We start from the raw sequence: 21,427 nt of genomic DNA, 5'->3' as shown, positions 1-21,427 counted from the left end.
TCTTTAAGGTCCCTTCCAGCCCAAACCATTCTGTGATTCTGTGAAGTAGAAAAAAGGACTCCAAAGTTTTGGTGACCACTGATTCTGTAAGGGCATCCTGCATGGCCACCCCTAAAGCCTGTCGCGGAGGTGAATCAATGCCACCCTACCTCGCACCGTTTCCTTACGCCGCTGTTTGTCTGCTCTCCTGCGTGAGTCACTGGGGTTGTGATCCCTGGTTTACACGCTTCTAACATCTTGTGCAACGCTGCCGTGACTGTTAATGCAGTTGGTGGAAGCTTTATGTGTTTATTGCCTGAGTTCTGCCTCTAGTAAAATGTCTGTATTTTGGATAAATAAATGACTTAAATGCCAGGATGACTGGTCTGACACGGTAAGTTTGTAGAAGGTGGTGGCGTGGGGAAAGGCAGGTTGAACCCTGGCTTTGCCAATCATTTGTTAGTTTGTAATTGGGGTTTTTTCACTTCATTCTCCCAGCTGTCTACCTGTGAAGGATGAAGAAAGAGACGACACTCTCATTGTACACATGAACTGATGTGGTTTTACTGCATTTGGCCACACACGTAAAAGAAATATGCTGGTACAGAGCAGCCACGGGTCTCATCTCCACTGCCGCTCCTTTCACAAGAGAAGGGTCTTTACATCAACAGTCTTCCATCCTTGGCTCGGTGACACTGCAGTCCTTCCTTTTGCTCTTGGTCCGAATGCAGAGATTAAAAACACTCAGTTGATGCAAATGGTGGGTTGATACAACACACAGAATGGGGTGTAGATGTGCTTCACACAACAGAGAGCAGAATCGAAGGGGAAAATGTTGCTTGGAGGCAAGACGCCTCTTTAATTGATTATGGCAAGGAAAATCAAATACCATATCTGCTTTTTTTTTTCCTGGAGTATATCGAGACTGATCATAACTAACATCTGTTCATGTTAAGCAAATACTTGTCATGATTTAAACTTCTGTTTGCATACAACTCCCGAGTAGTGCATCTTAAAGTCATACATATTCATATAGAATGAAGAATGCATAATGTCTGCATAAAAGATAAGCTGTATGACTATATATGAAGACAACAACTACAATTCTCACAGCACTGTCATTGGTTAATTTTAAAATATTCAAGCATTATTTAAAAAACAGTAAGCTGAACTCAAAACTACACTACGAAAAAATTGTATAACTGAACCAATGCTGACTTGTTTTCCTCCATATTAATCAATTTTAAAGTTTCCCTTTATTTATTTTTCTTCTCTAACACTTTTTGTTAATTAGTTGTTATTTTAACCTCCAGTAACATGATCAGACTTCTTCTGCCTCTGGGCAATTGAGTTATGCTCTGATCTCGAGTTCTAAGGGAAATGTTTGATTTTATTTTTCTTCCACGGTTGAGTAAACAGTACCATGTATACTATCTCTTGTGTTAGAATAGTGTTGTCTTCACATAGGACTCAAATAATGGTATTAGTCATTCATTTCCTTGTACACATACACCCTATTGCGTGTTGACAGGTTTATAAGGATGCAGTGGCAGCCGTGGGTGCCGGGAAGCTCCTAGACGACAGCCTTTGAATCCTTGCAGTCCTGAGCGATGGTGCCTGAGTTAGTCTGTTTATTGTCTGCTTTCTCTCCCAGATGCTTGACTTGTCTGAAAGATTAATACATTAACAAGAGCGGTAAGGTCCGGGGTTGCACATCTTTAAGACATGTTTATTAGCAGATGGCACATAAGATTCAAAGGTCACCGTGGAAGGTAACATTTTAAAGTGAAACAACAATATTTATGTTCAAATAGTATGCTGATGAGATCATATGGAAAAATGTTTCTGATTAAATTAGTTTATAAATAGGCACGATATATCTATTGAAAAATCTAAATGCCACTTTTAGTCTTCTTTCTTTTATTCTATCACTTCCTAATTTATTTAGTAACACAAAACTACCTTCTTCCATAAACAGACTAGCAGCTGGAAAAAAAAAATCTATACTGGACAGACAATCCCACTTTCTTAAATAATTGAAAATCCAGTGTGAAACCTGATTCTATTGTCTACTACTTAAAGCTAATATTCCAGAGAAGAGTTTTTTAAGACCTGAAAGAAACGTTAACTTTTAAATTCTTTAGGGTAAAATTCATCTTGCAGACGTAAGGACTTATTGGCAGAGAGCTACCCTTAGTTACAGGCAATATCATGTGCAGCAACACGTTTGACAAAAATCACGTTATGCTACTTACACAGAATCCATACAACGGAAAGAAAATCCTCTTCTTTAGGCTTTCCATAGGGGGACTGGCTGTCTCATAGCTCATTAGTAAACATCATTAGTAATGCTAAACCTGATATCTTGTTTATCCTCTCAAATTGTCACAAACTGTACATAAATTCCAGAGGAAATAGTTTTGCACAGGTTTAAAAGGGCAACTAAGCTGTTTAATTAACATTTCTTATCTACCATGCCACACAGGCATTAAAATGGAGAGGATTTAAATGGTACTTACTTTTCATGTGATCCGTTTTCAACTTTCATAGCCCCTTCCACTGGATCCAGTCCTTGTTCTGAAAACTGTTTCAAGGCACTTAACGCTGCCTAAAGAAAAAAATGAGTTGTCAAAAAACCCACTGACACAACTGTATTAACACCAAATGAAGGGAGGAGTGTGTTTTGATATTCTAGATTTAAATAATTTCCCGTGTATTGAAGCCATTTAGGATACAGAGCTGAGAGAGTGGGTACGTAACAGCTCCGTGGTAAAGAGCTGTGCTTGTGCACGGGTCTGAGAACATCTTCTTCCTCGGTATATGACTGACTTCCATTTGTGCTGTTTCAAACTTCATCACCTACATGAAGAACACCACATACTTTTAGGATTCTTGCCTCTCTGGCCTGTTAAGTCCCTCAGGCTTCCCCATGTGCTTTCTTAGATCCCATGCTTTCCAGAACTCCTATGGACAAACTCGTGTCTTGTAGATGATTGCAGAAGGTGTGAGCATCGGGAAGAGGGTCAGCAGGACACTATGGACACTCCAGGGCTGGATCTAAAGGGGGCTCCAGGAGAGATGGGGAGGGACTCTTGGTCAGGGAATGGAGCCATAGGATGAGGGGGAACGGTTTTAAACTGAAAGAGGGGAGATTGAGATGAGATCTCAGGAAGAAATTCTTTGCTGTGAGGGTGGTGAGACCCTGGAACAGGTTGCCCAGAGAAGCTGTGGCTGCCCCATCCCTGGAGGGGTTCAAGGCCAGGCTGGATGGGGCTTTGAGCAACCTGATCTGGTGGGAGGTGTCCAGGGGGTTGGAACTGGATGATCTTTAAGGTCCCTTCCAACCCAAACCATTCTATGATTCTATGACCTCAAACAATGCTGCAGACTGATCCCTTAGACAAAGGGAATGAAGTGTGCTAAACAGGGTGAGCCAATACGGGACGATTACAAAGCATCATCAACAGAAGGATGATCAATTTTCAGCTGACATTTTTCTGTACAAGTGCTTGACCAGCTTGTCTCTCATTGTCATGAGTCCTGCTTTAGGACTCAAAATTGTTCTTCTCTCCCCGCTCATTGCTTTGGTAAAAGACAAATGGATTTTTTGTAATTAATTTAGCAAAGGTTGATCACGAAACCCTCAGGCACCACGTGGCTGACCTTGAAAACACACCCAGCACAATAAAACAGTTGAGGTCAGTTCTCTCTTGAAGGTAAAATGTAAAGCAGAACCGAAAAACTGGATTTTTCTCTTTAACTGCTCCCACCTAGGATGCATTCAGAACTAATCACGGGGGGAAAACAAAGGTAACTTTTCACAGACACTGTCACCTAAAGTAACATCTCAAACACTGGAACTGACTGCAGGCCCTACGGCACTGCTCTTCACCCTCAGGAAACAACTGCTGTTTAGAAAATTGGAAGTTGCTCTCTTGTTGATTATTGGGACAGAAAGAATCCATGTGTCTCTCTTCACTTTCCATTTCTCTCGGGGAGCAGGGATTCTGTCCGGAACAGGAGCTGCCATTGTAATGAAGTACTAGATTTGCTTTCGTACTAATTCTTTGCCTGGATTCTCTCAACAGCTCCTTCCCTTGAAAGGTATGTTTATACAACTCAAATATTATTAGACAATGTGTATTTTGGTGAGATGAATAACAGCACAGAAATTGCCAGGCTGCCCTGAAGTAAAAGACCGTGTCTCTCAGATTTGTCTGGAGTAATGACCAGCTGCTAAAGCTTCAGGAGGCTGCACAAGGTACTCCCACCATAATGCATGAAGGTGGAATCTCTCTAGTCTGTGAAGTTTTACGGGTTTTGCCCTAGCAAACAAAGAAAAACCGAAACATTTTCTAAAGTGTCTTGGTAAACCTCAGATTATCACTGTTACTTACCCATGTGTTACCTTTGCCATGTGTTCTGGGCCCCCTGTATCTGACAGATAACCTGCTCTCTGCTTGCTCATTCTTCCCGTCCGTTGGCCTAATTTTCCCCTTCTTTAAATCTCTTCTGCCCACGTCTTTCTTTTTACCCTTTTTTCCATGCTATGGCAAAGGGCTGAGCCTCAGCTTCACCTCAATAACAACCTCTCCCATTACAGGATCTTTCACTTTTATCACCCATTGAGTTCCCCACTGAGTGAATTCTCCCTTTCCTCATTTATTCTGGTTTTCTTGACATTTTGATATATTTGCATTTTTTTGTAAGACAGCTCTTTCTCTGCCACCCCAGAGTGTCCCCTGTGGTATTAGATGTGCATTTTCAACTCCTACAAGCTCTACTCACCCTCTACCTTTCCATCCTCGATCTCGACTGCACAGCAGAATCCCTGTTTGTTCAACCCAAATAATTTCTCCTGGCAGCAACAAGGGTTTTCACCTACTCTCCTCTCAATTTCTCTGTTTTTTCCAGTAATCCAGTACATTTCTACATCCCGATTTCTCTCTCCTGCTCCTCTACTTGGGGTCCTTTCCATCACAATGCAAGCCCAGAGAAGCTGTGGCTGCCCCATCCCTGGAGGGGTTCAAGGCCAGGCTGGATGGGGCTTGGAGCAACCTGGTCTGGTGGGAGGTGTCCCTGCCCAGGGCAGGGGGTTGGAACTGGATGGTCTTTAAGGTCCCTTCCAACCCAAACCGTTCTATGATTCTACTCATCATGTGAGGACAGGGAGTGATTTGGGCTCCTGTGCTGCCTTGCACAGGGCTGCTTCTCCATTGCACTGTAGTTCGCCATGGGTTAGCAACTACGAGAACCAAACAATTCAGTGGGTAGGGTTTGGCACACAAAAATCTCCTGTCTTCTCATATCCGTTTTTCCTGATGCACATGAGCAAAACAATCAGGATCTCCCTTCTTCTTATGTATGGTCATCTAAAAACCATTATCAGGTAGCAGGGCTAGGAGAGGAGGAAGCTGAGACATCTGCTCCTCCGACACTATTTAACTGCTACGTCATCTGTTTTTGAACCCACATTGTTTACTCTTTGATATCCATTCTCAGCTTCCGGGTCTGATGTGTGAATCGCAAACTTGTTATGGAAGAACTGTTTGTACAGGTTATTTGTTTGTACAGTGGCTTGGATGAGAAGGCTCTGATTGTAGCTGGTAAGGAGTGGAGCCAAGCAATGTTTCATTCAAGATTAGATCACAGGTTGCTCTCATGACATGCAGAACAGTCTGATCTTGATCAGTGGTCACTGAAATCTCCAAATCATCAGGAGATTAATTAGACCAACCCAAACTTCCTAATTCCTTTCGAGAATTTCTCTGAATAGGAGTACATCTGTAACTTACTAGTTTTACTCATAGCACTGGCTATTGCAAGGCATACCACATAAATTGCAGAGCAGCTTCAGGGTTGCTTTCCCGAGAAACTGCTTTGGAACTTCCTGGGGGAATATTAGCCACTGTCTCAATAGAAACAGATCACAAGGGCATCTCTTCTCTTCTAACAGCAAGGGAAGAAGTGCTACGCTATAAAATAATGAATTATTTGGCTGTAAACATGGATCATTACCATATGGGTGTCAAGGAAGTAAATACGGAACAATTAGAGGAAATATAAAATGAAGGTATGATTGAAAGTATTTAATGATAAGCATGATTAATATCAACACAACATCCAAATCCTAATGTTTGTAATGGGGTGCAGTCTCATTTCTCCATCTCACCCTTCCCCAAACAGCAATGTCATATAAAAGATAAGATCTCAGTTCTATTTTATTTCTGAAACCAAATATCAGAGGGGGGATGTGTCAGGAAAGCAGTCCCGTACCTGTATTCTTGATCTCCCAAGCAGAGGTGTCAGGGTGTTTGTGTGTGCACCGTTGAAGAGCCAGTGCTTTACACTGTCCCTCATTCCTGGGCTTCTCACCTTTGCTGCTCTGGAAGCTGATGATCTCTTCAAAAGCTCATGCTTCTCACTACCCAGTCCCCACTCCCCACATCTTCTGCCTTAATCCCACATCTTTCCCAAGCCACCCCAGTTCCCCTGTTCTTCTCCTCCCTACTATCCATCCCAGAGCTCTGGCTTCTTTTACAGCAGAGGTGATGATCACCTCTATTTCTTCACAAATCTCCCCCTACTCCCTACTTTTCCTGCTCCTAAGTGCTCTCCTACCCAGGACCCCCAACTGCTCCCAGCTCCCAGAGCTAAACTTCCCTTCCCCGAGTCCTTCCAACCTCCCACACCTCACAGTCCCTCTTTATGTTTCAGTTCCCTAACGTGTTCTAGGTTTATGTAAGACCTGATTTCTTTTTTATGGAACCATGTCTCTCTCTCCATAAGATACCCGTGGGGGAAGCCCAACTACTTATATCCCAACTTTCGCAGCAACATTTGAATTTTGGGAACGTTTCTTTCCTTTTTAAAATGTCTATTCGTGGGGTGTGACTGAAGGGCAGTAGATGAATGGCAGAGTGTCTTAACCCCCCCCCCCGCCTTTTCATTCTCCCACAGGCTGCTTACATTTGCAAGGATCAGCAAAGCTGGGAGAAGCTGGGAAGTAAACAATACTTCAGGCCTTAATAGATGTCCTTAATGTTTCTCCTCTCCCCATCATACCCCTAGACAGGCATGAAGATGCTGGATTCAGGAAGGAAGCTGGTAGCTGGGAGGCTGTGACCCGAACAGTCGGCAGAGTGACACAGAGCCCAAGTAATCCGCAGCGAAGAAGAGTTACGGGCAGACACCAGGCTAATTTAATCCATGATTCAATTCTATTAGTCCCAACAGATTTACACCACTTGGCTTAAATATAACTCGTGAATGGCGGATAACTTAGGTTAAATGAAAAGGAAAGAAAAGAATGGAACATTTGACAGTGAATCTGGTGAACAATTTCCTCTTTTAAAGGCTCAACGCTTCCTTCCATTGATATTTTTCTTACAATAGAGCATCTGCACAGATAGAGAGAAATTTTTCTCTCCCCCAGAAGATTTTACAACTGTTTTGTGAGTGAAGCCCCATAGGTTACAGAACAGATGTCCTTACACATTTCTTGTATCACTTGTTTTCTGTGTAGCTACAACAGTGCCAAAAATACGATGCCAACAGGATGCGCCGCACGGCTAGCTGTTTGTCTTGGCTGCCATTTCCACTATTAGTATGTGTGTGCATCAGGATGGGGATGGATGTTTCCAGTCGTTTTTTTTAAACTTTCCTCAAGTCAATTGGCAATTAGTAAATAGCATTGAAACTTGCGAATATTCTTCCTGTTCCTCACTCTGGGGATTAAAGCGTCTTATAATGACAATCTAGTAACATTAGATCATTCTTTTAGCAAGAGCAGCAGACAGGCACTACGCTAGCCCATGTGCATTTAAGACCACATCCTCACGATAAATTTTTCACATGTTTGTTTTAGCACAGCATGTGGTTTGTGTTTTTCCTCTTAAATCTATATTACATTTCGGATGATTCCACGAAGCTGAAAACTGTAAAAGTTTGTTGTTCTCTGTGGCCCTTCCAGTTGACTTTACCGAGGAGGTCTAAGACAGTCCTAATAAACACACTGCTTGATACTGCTAGTTTACTGGTGATATGTCTCCTAACATCAGCTTTCTCAGTACATAAAAAAACACATTCAGCTTGGCCTTAACCAGTGTTTTCTGAAGACATAAAACTATGAGCAGAAAAAGCTACTCTGCAAAAGTGAATTAAGTCAGGGTCCAGGGTAGGTCATGAAGGGCAAGATTTTACTGTCTTTAGTAGCTGGGTCTTAGTTCAAGGTTGAGTTTGAGGAGTCAAATGACCCATTGTGGTTGTGCCGCCTGGAGTCACTTGCCACATACATGAACAAGGCTCAGGCTCTGCCCAAGTTTAGGCTTGAGAAAATGCTCACGTGCCGGGTGAAAACGTTAGACAGATCTAACTCTGCTCCTCGATTTCACTGACAAGGCAGAAGCCCAGACAACAGCAGAGTTAAGGCAGGAACAAAACCGGTAGCAAGTACATTTACAAACAAAATCAATGTTCATTTGTTTTCTAAGCCAAGAGAAAAAATGCCCCCCAAATCAGGGAGGATCTTTCCCTCTCCCTGACAACTGAGGCCTCAAAAGGCAATATCATCCATGCAATAACATTGCGGCAAAGCTGTCTGCCTCAGTAATGAGATGCACTTCATGACTTTTTAATATGTGGATTTAAATTTCACATTTAAAGGCTATTGAAAAAACCCCAACAATATCACAGCTGTAGAGGTGAGTTTGAGGACTTAGTGTCCCAAAGCTGAGCAACCATTTAAATTTGTATGTATTCAAAATTATTGCTCTGGGCGATTGTTTTTGCCTTCTCTTGATGAAGAAATTTTTGACCAAGCTACCACCTGGCTTTAACGTGTCCACACCCAAAATTGCCTGCATACAGAAATGCGCAAAGGGAAGATGTATTTACTTGTGTAGACTTACACACACACACACACACACAGAGGAGCTAAAATTTGACTCCTTAACATATCCATTTAATTCTCTTGGATTTGGTTGGCTACATGAAAGCTAAACCAAAACTAGGTGATGGGTGTTGCAAACAAATCCCTTTTCCCTGCAGCTTCTGCTGTAAATGAATTTGCTATACCACAAGCAATAACTTGTGCTGGGAGTTTTTGCCACTTTCCTCACAAAGTGCCGTTCTCCCCAGTTGATTAGATTTCATGTGAACCAATGTTAACATCTGTTTAAAAATTAAATTCAGAAAGGCTTTTCACACTGCACAATGTAAGCCTTAATTAAACGACTTTAAGCCCTTTCCTCACACAGTTTATGATATGCATGAAAAACACAGGGTTATAATCTGATTAACTCATGTAGTTTACATGGAAATAGCATTTTCCCAACTGATTAATCTCTGCACAAAGGCACAGTCACCTGATAGGCACTACAATTAAGCCTACTGACTGCACCTGTCAAGAGAAGGAGCTTAGAGGGTAGGAGTCCAGTATCTTCAAACAAAGAACGATGATTCACGCATGTAGCTTAGAGCAAGTCCCACGTAGTAGTTAATGCTACCTCCAGGCAACTCCTGCAGCCAGCATTTAAATGACACACAATCCACGTACAGCCTGACCTTGCCAGCTTTCTCGGGGTAATTCTAAAGTAAGGATTAACTGTTCTTGAAAAATTTTTCTGACGTATTAAGCAGAGGTTCTATCAACAACAAGCGTGCATGTCACCTTCTTCCACCTAGTTTTATGGGACACAGGTACTCATTCCTCCATGCCTCTCAATATTCAAAGAAGTGAATGGAGCGAAAGACACTATTCAACGTGAAATTTTATTTCCTTAGGTTTTCATCTTCAACAATCTGCTTAAGTAGACTCCTTGAGTTAACAGCAGAGAAAGTCAATTAGGCATGGGTTATTTTAGCATGTGAATCACCACAGTAGAAATCTGACCACCGTTCTTGGGACTATGCAATAATCCCAGACACAAAGAATGGCAAAACATTATCTCAAAGCCCAAGAAAAAGCTGCGTGATCATCTGGGTTGAGGCAGTTCTCTTGCTTTTATGGTGATTCAAGAGTTTCTACCCACAAAGAGAGAAAATCATACTGAAAAGCACCTGATTTTTAAAATAATTAAAAGGTATGCTTTCATGTTAAGAGTATTTGATAAATAATACTGGATGTCACACTTAATCATAGAGTGGTTTGCATTGGAAGGGACCTTAAAGATCATTGAGTTCCAACCTCCCTGCCCTGGGCAGGGACACCTCCACTAGACCAGGTTGCTCAAAGCCCCATCCAGCCTGGCCTTGAACACCTCCATTAATGCTAATGTTAGGGATTAATTCAGTGTGGAGAGACTAGCCTGGTTGCCAAGTTTAGGTTGTGTTCCTACTTGTGCGTGGGAATATGAAAGGAAAGGATTGCTGAAAGATCCTCACTGGACTCAGAGAATGAATGTTCTTAGACCTGTACCTTCTCAGACTCCTCCCTCTTCACATGTTCTCAACCGCGAGGAGCAACATTTTCAAGAGCTACCAAAATGCTAACTTTTGCCTCTGTGGCAATCTATGCTGGAAATCAGTTAATTGGCACTTCTCCATGAACATCTAGAAAGAGCTTTCAGATTCAATGCCAGTATCTACTGAGGTGTGTCTGTGTCCTCTAATGGTGAAGTGTGAAAGTTTGGCCCCAGCATCAGCAGTTAAAATAAGTCCTAATCAAGCCTCTTTTGTCAGATAATTTCAGTACCTTTTCAATGTATAGAGAATCATGCATCATCACAGCTTACTTATCAACATGGAGAAAAATATTTTAGAATTAAATTTCCAAGAGTTTACACTAAATGTATACAACAGAATTTCACCAGACAGCAATTAACCTTCAAATTAATCTGGTTTCTAATTTTGTACGCTCAGAAAAAAGGTACTTAACAGTAACTTTCAGAAGGAAGTAGACATTAAGTAATATAGGTGCTTTCAATAATTAGAGACTTTCAAAGGAGAACATTTAGATGGCAATGATTGTATGGGTGGGTAGATCATGTAATTGAGACAACACTCAAGCATGGTTGAGAAGCTGCAGACAAAAATTATAGGCAATTTTAAGAAACACGGCTTTAAACCTAAAACTGAAAACAGCAGAATGTATATCCTCAGGCAAAATCCTGCACCAGCAGGGAAGAAAGGCCATGAATCACTGTCTCTTTCATCACTGATGGCTGGAAAATATCCTTGTCAGCTGTGTTCTCAGAACAATTCGGTTTATTTAATTATTTATTTATAGGCATTTCTCCACATCACTGCCATAGATTTGCAAGTCCACTGTCATTAACCCTATCTGTTTGCAGGAGATTTTGACCTGTCGATTTTAAATAAGCAGATTGAGGTTCTCGGCTGTGTGAGAGTTGGTGGTGGCTTCTACAATATTCTGCAATAGACAACCCTCTTCATCTGTCTGACCTCCACAGTTCCATCCTGTTTTTAACATCCCCACCACAGCCTTCACTCCACAGCAAGCAGAACGTAAACGAGGCAAAGCCCACATCATTCCCCACCAGGGAACGGGCCCTGACCCATATTATGAGTAGCGTAGATGTAGCCAGAACTGTATTTAAACAACATATAAGCATTTATTCTGTTATGCAAGTGGTTTTCTTAGGCAACTGCTCATGCAGAGTAGTCAAAAAAAAAAAAACGGGTATTAAAATATCTCAAAGATCCACAGCAAAATTGAACAAACTTCAAACTATCAAGTGTTATTCAACGTTTACTTCAACACGGTTACTCTTCCAGGTAAAGTAAACTCTACTTTTAAAACACACTCACTAATGTTTAAATACTTTTCACCTCTACTTGCAAATATCCTTTTCTTCATGAAACAAAATGGCACTGAGGACCAGAGGTAGTTTTATTATTCCCGTTTTTAAAGAGAAGGAAACTGAAGTGAAGAGAGAGCGCATGAGCACATAAAGGGCTGGCCCAAGGTCAGGCAATAAAAGTAAGAATCAGTTTTTACTAGTTTACATGCATTTTATCATAGTTCAAGACAGACAGAGGGAGATTCTGGAAAAAAAAAAAAGGTATTTAATGATAGAAAATAAAAGAGCAATCTTCACCGCAAATTGAATTCAAATGCCTCATTCCTGTCACTATCACCCAGGAAGCTATAATTACCCCATTAATGTTAAACACTCTCCATGACATAGCAGAGAAAAAGACTCCCTTTTAAGAGAAGAGGGCAGGTGAGAGCCTCTAACAAGTTTGTTTTGCTGAAATATTCTAAAGAATATTTTTTTTCCCCGATGTTTTACCAAAATACATTTTTTTTTCCTTTAAAGCTTGACATGTTTCTATTTCTAAAGACCATACACTTTGCTTTAGACATGGGAGTAATTTCCTAAATATCAGATTCCTCGATTTTAGCAATTTGAAAATGAAAGAATGTTTGTTCTCTCATACCAAGACCATTACCTTAGACTTTAATGCGTGTCAGTCTAAACATGACTAGAAACTCTGGTTTGAAGACAAAAGCAACAGATTACCCTTAATGCCAGGGAATGCCCACTGGCTTCCTCGAGCAGCACATTATAGATGGAACAATGGGGGAGTTTAGGGCTGTAGATTCTTGTGTTACAACATCTGTAATGAAGCCCACGTACCAAATTGTATCGTATCTGTCCTTCTGTGTAACTCTACTCCTGTGGCCAACATATTGGCATTCGGAGAAGGTTACTTCCACCCTCGGAGCCCTAACGACCAATCCCCCTCTTCATTCTCCAAGTCTCATTTTACAAGCGTGCATGTACGTCCAACAAAGTACCAAATCTAGATTGACAGCTAAAAGCATTATATTTAGCATATATGGCATGTAATTAGAAATTTGAGTGTTTCCAAAAGGCAAAAGTTTTTGATTCTGACCTCAGAGTATTTTAACACTGCATTAACTGGTATTTTTCCCCTAATTGAAGTTGATTTAAGTGAGATCAGAGTCAGGCCCAAGAGCTACAGGCCGAACTTCTCCGCTGAAGTAGTTTGTAATGTAATTTTGTCCTTGCTAACTGTTGATGGCTTCTCCTCATCCCATTTTAACCTACAACCATCAGCTCCTTTAATGGAAGTGTCCATAAAGATCTTCTCTAAAATATGCTTTTCCAGCACACTTAATGTCTTTTAATGTCTTTCCAATTAAATCCAGATGTGAAAAGCTTAAGGAACAGTTCTCAGGACTGAAAAAGATGACATAAATCTTGCAGCTGACAGAGATCCCACTGAGCTCAGTTGGGGAAACTCACAGAGGACTTCTTGTGGGCCAGAAAAGCTGCTGGGTATAAAGACAGATGTGTATACTCCTATTAAAAAAATTTAAATAAAAACTGACTCCTACAATGAGGTATCCACAATTATCAGGGACATTACTAACTCAATCCCTCAATGTGCTGAGCACATCCTGTGCGGTACAGATTTCCCTCATCTTTTCGGGAAGTTTATCAGAGTTGAAGGGGGTCACATCTGTTCGGGAAAGAGCCCTTCACCTTTCAGGATTGCAGCCCTTAAACCAGCGCAGGGGCTGACTCTGGAAAAGGCCGTCTGTCTTGGTCTCGTACTGCTATCAACAGGGAGATAATATACTCGGCAGAGCAAGACTCTGAATTTCTGCCCTCCCTCCTTTACCTCCTCCATAATCAGGTTAGCAGATTAAATTGTGGTTCCATTACAGAAGAGTCCCCAAATGTGCTATTAATTATAAATTCTTACCAATCTGATGGGAAACTGGGCATTCCTAGTAGCTGACTTCCACTGCTGGGCAAGTGCTGTTTGTGCAGCTGTCAATTTGGGGGTTGTTTTGCTGTTAATCACTTCTGCACTCTCAGGATATTTTTTTTTTTTTTTTTTTTATTTTAACAACAGTAGATCATCTTATTTTGCCCCTCACAAACTGTTTGTAAATGTGGGCTCAGCTCAAGCCACATCTTTCAGAGAGACAGGAAACATCCCCCCCCACTTGTGTTAAAGTTTCTAGAAAACTGCCCAACACTAACAGCTTTAATACTTTCCTACCCCCCCGCTATTAACTTATTTCTTTTTGAAATGGGTAAATTACCCAGAGACATCAATGATTTTTTTAAAGGACTACATCCTCATGAGACGCCAGAAAGAAAAAAGGAAAAATGTCCCAGGATAGAAGAAAAAACCCATTTCTAAACGAAGATGAAGTTTGAATCCATGTTCATTACGGGCAGGAATTTCAGTAGAGACATTTCGGATAGTGTCACTTCATTTCATTTTTCTAATGCCCATAAAAAGGTTTTTAGGGCGGTTTGGTGTCATGAATGAGCGTATGGAAACGTGAAAGCAGATACCTGAATTAAAGGAAAAACTTACATACTCAAGTACAACAAAAAGTGATCAAATATGGGATTTGGACAATAGCACAGGCCTAACGCTGAAAGCAGTGGGCTCCTAAACACACACACAAGAAGAAGATAAAATTCCTCTGGTTCACAACTTGCTTTATTTTCCACAATGGCCAGCACTTTTCAGACTATCGCTCCTGCAGGGCTGAAGGCTGGATCTGCCTCCCACCGAAATCAGTGCTTCATGGCCATCACTCAGGAGACACGAGGAATGCCCTTCCCTTGGAATGAGCCGCTGTCTCCGCGAGGATCCCACTCTTGGCGAGCTCAGGGAATGAGCTCAAATCTCCTGCGCTTTGCTGCCAGGGACCACCAGGCCAGCTCTGATTTATAGCTTTTTCTTTGCAGTTTTATGATACAAGAATGTTCACTGGTAATTACAACAGCATTTTGTTGGCTCCCTGCCTTCACTTGGGTATGCACAACACCATATCCTTCATTCCAGCCTTTTTATGTCAAGACCCAAAATTTGAGAAGAAAAGTACATCAGAAGTATTATGAAGATGCTGTAGATCTTGCTAAACCCACAAAGAGGGGACTCATACATATCTACTAGGGGGCACACATGACCAGCTGGATAGGACACTGAACTAGGAGTCGGGAGGACAGCTGGGCAAATTTCTTCCTCAGAAATACACTAAATCAACAAACAAACCTTTTTTTATGAGAATATGCCCATTTTGAGAAAAGATTTTCTAGGTCCAGGATAGACTCTCCGGTCAAAATGTCCCAGACAAGCACCACGCTGTGGTTGCAGGGGCACGTTCACAGTTGCTCGTTCTTCGGCGTGTAAAAAAATTCAGGAGGTCTCTAGTTCATTTCAAATTGAATGAAAGCACCTGAAACTCTTGCTGTCTTTTGTAGGATAAAAAAAAGATCTGTTTCATTCAAAAGACAGCGGCTCTGCTACTAACCTTCTGTGGGACCTTGAAGTACCACTTTAGTTCAGTATTTTTCAGACATATCCTTAGCTCCTGACTTTGAGTGTGTTTCCATCACTTGTGGTGTAAACGTGGTTTTGTCATTCTCAGCAGAGGTATACACTTCTTCAGAGGAAATTCCAGGTATTTTAGATACCATTTAATAGTTAACTGTCAAACAATTTCCAGGTCTTTTAAACAAAGAAGACTTCTGTGTTAGCTTAATTTATAGAGCCATACATGTCCCATTTAAAGTGGCTGTGATTAAGAAGAAACACTACGCTTAAATTTTTCTGCAAAATGAGAAAAGTTTAAAGCCAATAAACTGTATCTAGGACTTTAGCTGGGAGATGAAATAAAGGGCACATTTGTTCCTGGTCACTGAATTTTTAACCTGGGTCTGTTGCCCCTGCTGTTAAGCTTCTATACATTCCTTACTCGCCCGTAGCGTCCAGCAATCCCAGCTCTCACTGCCTGGAATTAGAGGTGAAATGCAAAATAAAACCACTTTCTGGGGAGAGCTAGTACATGGCGAGTGCCACATATTCTGACAGAAGGCAGCAACTGAAAAGGTTAATATTTTAAAAGAGGGCTTCTTCCATGGATTTTTAAAAATTTTAGATTAGATTTATAAATTCCAACTTACCACGTGGATCTGAGGATTCTGACAATACCTGGAAAACCTGGAAGGTGCTGCTGAGTCTGGTGGACGAAATGCAAGCTGTACTTTGTCTAGCCCTTGAGTACAGGGAAGGGGAGGTTGAGCTTACACTTGGACTCAGCTTTTTGTCTCAGGTGTGAGAACACCTTTCAAGTGCCCCAAAGTTTGCCTTTATTATACAGCAAGGAAGAAAGAAAAAACCCTGTTTTTTTAGCAACAAAAATAGCAGTATACTATTTCTGTCCCCTCAATCCCTTTTCAAGGTTATATCCTTTTTTCTTTTTTTTTTTTTTTTTTTCAACAGTAAAATATTGTAACCTGTCTTTTTGCAGCACAGGAGTAGTATCATGACTTCATTGCTTCTCCTTTTACCTCAAAATCTTATGGGGGAACTTGAGTATTTCCTAAAGGTGAAACAAAAAACTAATCTTCCATCACTCCGGTGGATCACGTTAAATGACAACATTGCAGAAAACTCTAGTAACATATATTTTTCCCTTACCTAGTCCAGTGCTGCTATTTTACACAGAAATTCAACTGTTTCTTTAGCAAACGCATCTTGAGGTGAAGGATTAGTCTTCACCTAAAATCTACACCAGATACCTTCCTATTCCTTTTGTGAAGTGGCAGACGTACATTTTTTTTTTTTGATTATTTTATATTTTCTACTGCTTGCAGCTCCCCTTTTTAATGGAAAGGCCAAATCCACCCTCAGATTCAGCTTCTACTACCATTTCTATATTGATTTAAGCACCTGGATTTGCTCTACAGTCATTAACTCTACTTCTGGCTGCTACTGCAATACAGGTAGAAAGATAAAGAGTATTAATGATTTGGTGCGGATCAGGCACCATGAATACTGTCCTACAGCTTCTCTGGTAAGAAGGGTATACCTCAGGAACTATGTAGCTCAAAAAGTGCTTAAAGTGAGACATTAACAAGCAGGAACCAGATTTCCTCAAGAGCTCTGACTTCTTAAATTCAGGAACCTCTCCAACTGGCAGCTCAGCAATGCAGATTAGACACTCCTTGACTCTGATTAACTGAGCTCTGCAACTATGGACCTGGTTTTCCTCCATTTACAGTTACAGTCAAAAATATAGATATATGTCCAACAATTTTACTGAACAGCTGGCTTTTAGTCTGGAAGATCTGCTAACGGCTATTTTATCATTTCATCCTAGCACCTATTATTAAAATCCATTAACCACAGCTGTCAAAAAGGGCTTATTTAAAATCTTGCTAGTTACAAAATAACCTGTCAGGGTTAGATTCAATAAATAATTCAGGTGCTTACAAATTAGGCACTGTAAGAGCAAAGTTTTAAATAGCACATCCCTGGAATAAAATCAAAGGTCTAAAGTTAAGTACTCAGTTTCTTTATTCGGTGCTAAGAGGAGAGCCAGGTTTCTCTGAAGAACGACCCAAGAAAGCTACATGCTGAGTAAGGAGCTACCTGCAGGCAATGAGGTACTCCAAGCCCAGAGGTGAACTCCTGCTCCTCTCTGGAGTTCAGCTGCAAAGCCAGGACCACACGCGGAGGACCTGGCAGCTTGGTCAGTCAGTATCTACAGAGACATAATCCTCTCCTCAAGACGGCTGGCTCTTCCAGCTCTTTGACAGGCCTGAGCACAGCTCACTGTTTTCATGGAGAAGATCACAGAATCATAGAACGTTTTGGGTCATCTAGTCCAACCCCCCTGCAGTGAGCAGGGACATCTTTACCTAGATCAGCTTGCTCAGAGTCTCATCAAGCCTGACCTTGAATGTCTTCAGGGATAGGGCCTCCACCACCTCTCTGGGCAACCTGTACCAGTGTCTCACCACCCTCATTGTAAAGAACTTCTTCCTAATGTGTGATCTAAACCTACCCTGCTCTAGTTTAGAACCATTGCCCCTCGTCCTATTGCTACATGTCCTTGCAAACAGTCCTTCCCCAGCTTTCTTGTAGGACCCCTTCAGGTACTGGAAGGGGCTATAAGGTCTCCTTGGAGCCTTCTCTTCTCCAGGCTGAACAACCCCAACTCTCTCAGCCTGCCTTCGTAGGAGAGGTTCTCCAGCCCTCTCATCATCCTCGTGGTGCTGATGACCACCAGAGAAATGGTTGGAGGTGAGACTCCCCTTTTTGACAATGGCACAGATGTGAGAACACTTGTCCAGAGCATAAGAAATACAGGTTTTAGATTTCTTAGCTTTAAGCCAAGAAGCCACACAACCCATCTCCGAGGTGACAATCAAACCTCCAGGATCGGTGACAGGGAAGATTCAACTGTTGCAGAAAAAATAACTCAACATTCATGGGTCAAAGAGAAGAGCACAAGGAAGAGCCTGACTCCATAGTCCAATGATCACAGCAGTTACCGAGCTCTCCTGATGATCACCCCGTGCTCCCTGGAGAATTTCTGTCAGTGGCTCCTTTAACTGGTAGGATGCAATAATAGTCCTTCTCCTGCTTTCTCTGTGTAATTCTGAGTATTTTAAATTTTTGCTATACAGTGGCTCTGGTTCTCTGGGAAGGCAGATAAATAGCTCTACTTGCATTTTGACAGCTTCCTGTGACATGTCATTATGAATACCTTAAGTTTGTGGAAGGGACAGAGTCCGAGTCCACGTCTCCTGTGTAGGTCCATGTTACTGTGTAAAGCACAGAAGCCCCTAGCATCTGCTCCAACCACAGCTAAGGAAAAAACCCTTCAGGATGTTATTTTGTCTAATATTTTTCCATATGAGGCATGTTAATTAACATACAGCTGTACCTTAATAAAAGATTTTATTAAGATTTATTTCAATAAATGATTTTCATAGAATCATAGAATCATCCAGGTTGGAAGAGACCCTTGGGATCATCGAGTCCAACCATCTACCCTACTCTACAAAGTTCTCCCCTATATCATATCCCCCAACACCACATCTAAACAGCTCTTAAACACATCCAGGGATGGTGACTCAACCACCTCCCTGGGCAGCCTGTTCCAATGCCCGACCACTCTTTCTGTGAAAAATTCTTTCCTAATGTTCAGTCTAAACCTACCCTGCTGGAGCTTGAAGCCATTCCCCCTTGTTCTGTCATTAATTACCTGTGCAAAGAGACCAGCACCAACCTCTCTACAGTGTCCTTTCAAGTAGTTGTAGAGAGTGATGAGGTCTCCCCTCAGCCTTCTCTTCCTCATACTAAACAGTCCCAGAATTTTATTAAGATAAATAATAACAATCCTTCATTACTCAAGCTCGCTTTATGCAAATTATTCCAATAAGCCTGCTCATGTATGAAAACCCTATGAGAAGGTTTCTGGGATCAGGCTACAAGCAGTTTTACTCTGCCGTGATACAATAAAACTAAGTTGCTTAAAATCAACACAATCACAATAAAAGCAGAAATACTAATGTAACCTAAATGCCAGGAAGAGTAAAACATTATGCCGTCTCAGTTAGCTCCAAGAATTTAATACTTTTAGCTGTCATATAAACAATACAATCATAGCATGAAGGAAACACTAGCTTTTTAAGGCTGCCACCAGAAGCGGGGAAAATATACACTTATAGCCATGAATATTATACAGCAATATTCTTCAAGGACAAATAAGACCTAACCGAAACCATGCTTGAGATAACTGTCATGCTATCGAGTTACAATAAAGAGAGGAGGAGATCAGACTTATTCTTTCCTTCACAATGAAATCAGTATAAACAAATCGTATAATGTTTGGACACCAAACTCCTGAAACAAAGAAGCCTAGAAAATCTCTTAAAACCACCCACAGACTCCGCATGCCGGCCTGTGATTATACAACTGGAGAAGATCATCCAAACCACCATGTAAACCAATGTCAGGCTGCAAATGATAGTACTACAATGGTTCTAACAAAAAATAAAGAAAGTCCCTGGAACTGCCATCAGTGAGGAATACTTTAATGTTTATCTAACCATTCTCCCCCATAAATGAGGTTAATTCCCATACTGACGATAGTAGCTCTCTTGCGTGTCTAACTAAATTGCAACACACATCCAGCTAAACAAAAATGAGCCCTGGACCAACAGCACAAGAGAAATAAAAGTGGTGCCCAATGACAGGACAAGAGGCAACGGGCACAAACTGGAACACATGAAGTTCCATCTAAAAATGAGGAGGAACTTCTTTCCTGTGAGGGTGGCAGAGCCCTGGAAGAGGCTGCCCAGAGAGGTGGGGGAGTCTCCTTCTCTGGAGACATTCAAACCCACCTGGACACGTTCCTGAGGGACCTGCTCTGGCAGGGAGGTTGGATCTAGCTGATCTCCAGAGGTCCCTTCCAACCCCCACCATTCTGTGATTCTGTGAGAAGGCTTCCTAATGCACCCCAGTGTCTATCGCATTTCAGCCTGCTCCACTAGGAAACCCATTTTGCCCTCACTATTTGTTATGTGGGAATATTCACCCTCACTTTTAGAAATATATGTGCCAAACAGCATATCTCTTTCTCCTATGGATGACACACAAAAAGAGAAATTCAAATGCTGCAAATCTCTCAGTTCTTTCAGGAAAACGCAGCGTTTCTGCAGACCACACTTCTACCTCACAACTAGAGCTTTTTCTCCTTGCCTGGCAGCCAGAAGCAAATTATTCTGGTTCTGGAAAACCACGTGCCTGTCTAGAAGAGATGTGAAAGGGTAGGGCCAATTCTCTCTCTATAGACATCATCTTGAAAGTGTCAACCACTGTGCATTTCTCAGGTGAGGCTTCACAAGATGCAAGTCACACAACAATATTAAGGACTCTAAAGCACTCGACTAACCCAGCTGCCCTGAAGATGGGGTCTATGAGGTATCCATTTTTTGGCCTGTTTCCACTAAATTTAAGATCCTAGAAGGCTGAAAAATATTTTACTCAAATCAGAAGTTAATGATATGATACAATCGCTTTCCCTTTCACAAATGCTGTGAAAAGCAGTGGCATTTCTTTCTTTCTGGCTGTGCCGTAGAGGTATTTGACCATTCATACATGTACTTAGTAAAGAAACTTACTTCATTAAAATCAACCGCCTCTGCAAATTGGTTAATAATTCATATTTCCCTAACATTAATCTCATTCTTGTCTTTAAGCCACAACTGACTGAACTGTAACTTGGTCTCAACAATGGGTATTAATCATACAAAAGAAAACAAAAGCAGCAGTAATGAACTGACAAAGCTTGTTAGTCTCCTCCAGTAAGGGTGCAACAATTAACAATACCCTGAATGAATATCAATCATTCAAGTGCAGTAAAAAAAAAAATACCTCTATATAAACAAAAGAAATGAAGAACGGTAGGTGACAAAAACTCAACAATTCAGGGAGGGGGAAATCTAGTCACTACTGCACTTAACAGACTGTGAAATAACAGTTTAATTATTAAGATGATAGGGAAAAAAATTATCATTCTTAAGAAAGTATCTTCTGCAGCACTTGCACAAAGGCTGTTCCCTCATATAGTCACATATGTTTCTTATATTGCTGTATTACTAACATTTGATCTTTTCTGGTTCTATTTACAATA

At 41.3% G+C, this 21,427-nt stretch overlaps 1 protein-coding gene across 5 annotated transcripts in view; it reads right to left on the bottom strand.

Annotated features, from left to right (window-relative positions):
* Window positions 1-520: 520 nt before the first annotated feature.
* The window catches only part of STAU2 (staufen double-stranded RNA binding protein 2), a 191,642-nt gene continuing 170,735 nt past the window's right edge, over window positions 521-21,427 (bottom strand). For all 5 annotated transcript variants that reach the window (XM_074146274.1, XM_074146275.1, XM_074146276.1 and 2 more), the window contains 2 exons: window positions 2,499-2,587; window positions 521-1,646 (listed from right to left, as the gene is read on the bottom strand). In XM_074146274.1, coding sequence (XP_074002375.1) covers window positions 1,553-1,646; window positions 2,499-2,587 — 183 coding nt within the window. In that variant the 3' untranslated portion in view covers window positions 521-1,552. The remainder of the gene's footprint in view (window positions 1,647-2,498; window positions 2,588-21,427) is intronic.

The sequence above is a fragment of the Numenius arquata genome, chromosome 4, assembly GCF_964106895.1.
Source record: "Numenius arquata chromosome 4, bNumArq3.hap1.1, whole genome shotgun sequence".
NCBI lineage: Eukaryota > Metazoa > Chordata > Aves > Charadriiformes > Scolopacidae > Numenius > Numenius arquata.
The sequence above is the reverse complement of the archived record's forward strand: the minus strand, read 5'-3'. Positions and strand labels throughout refer to the sequence as shown.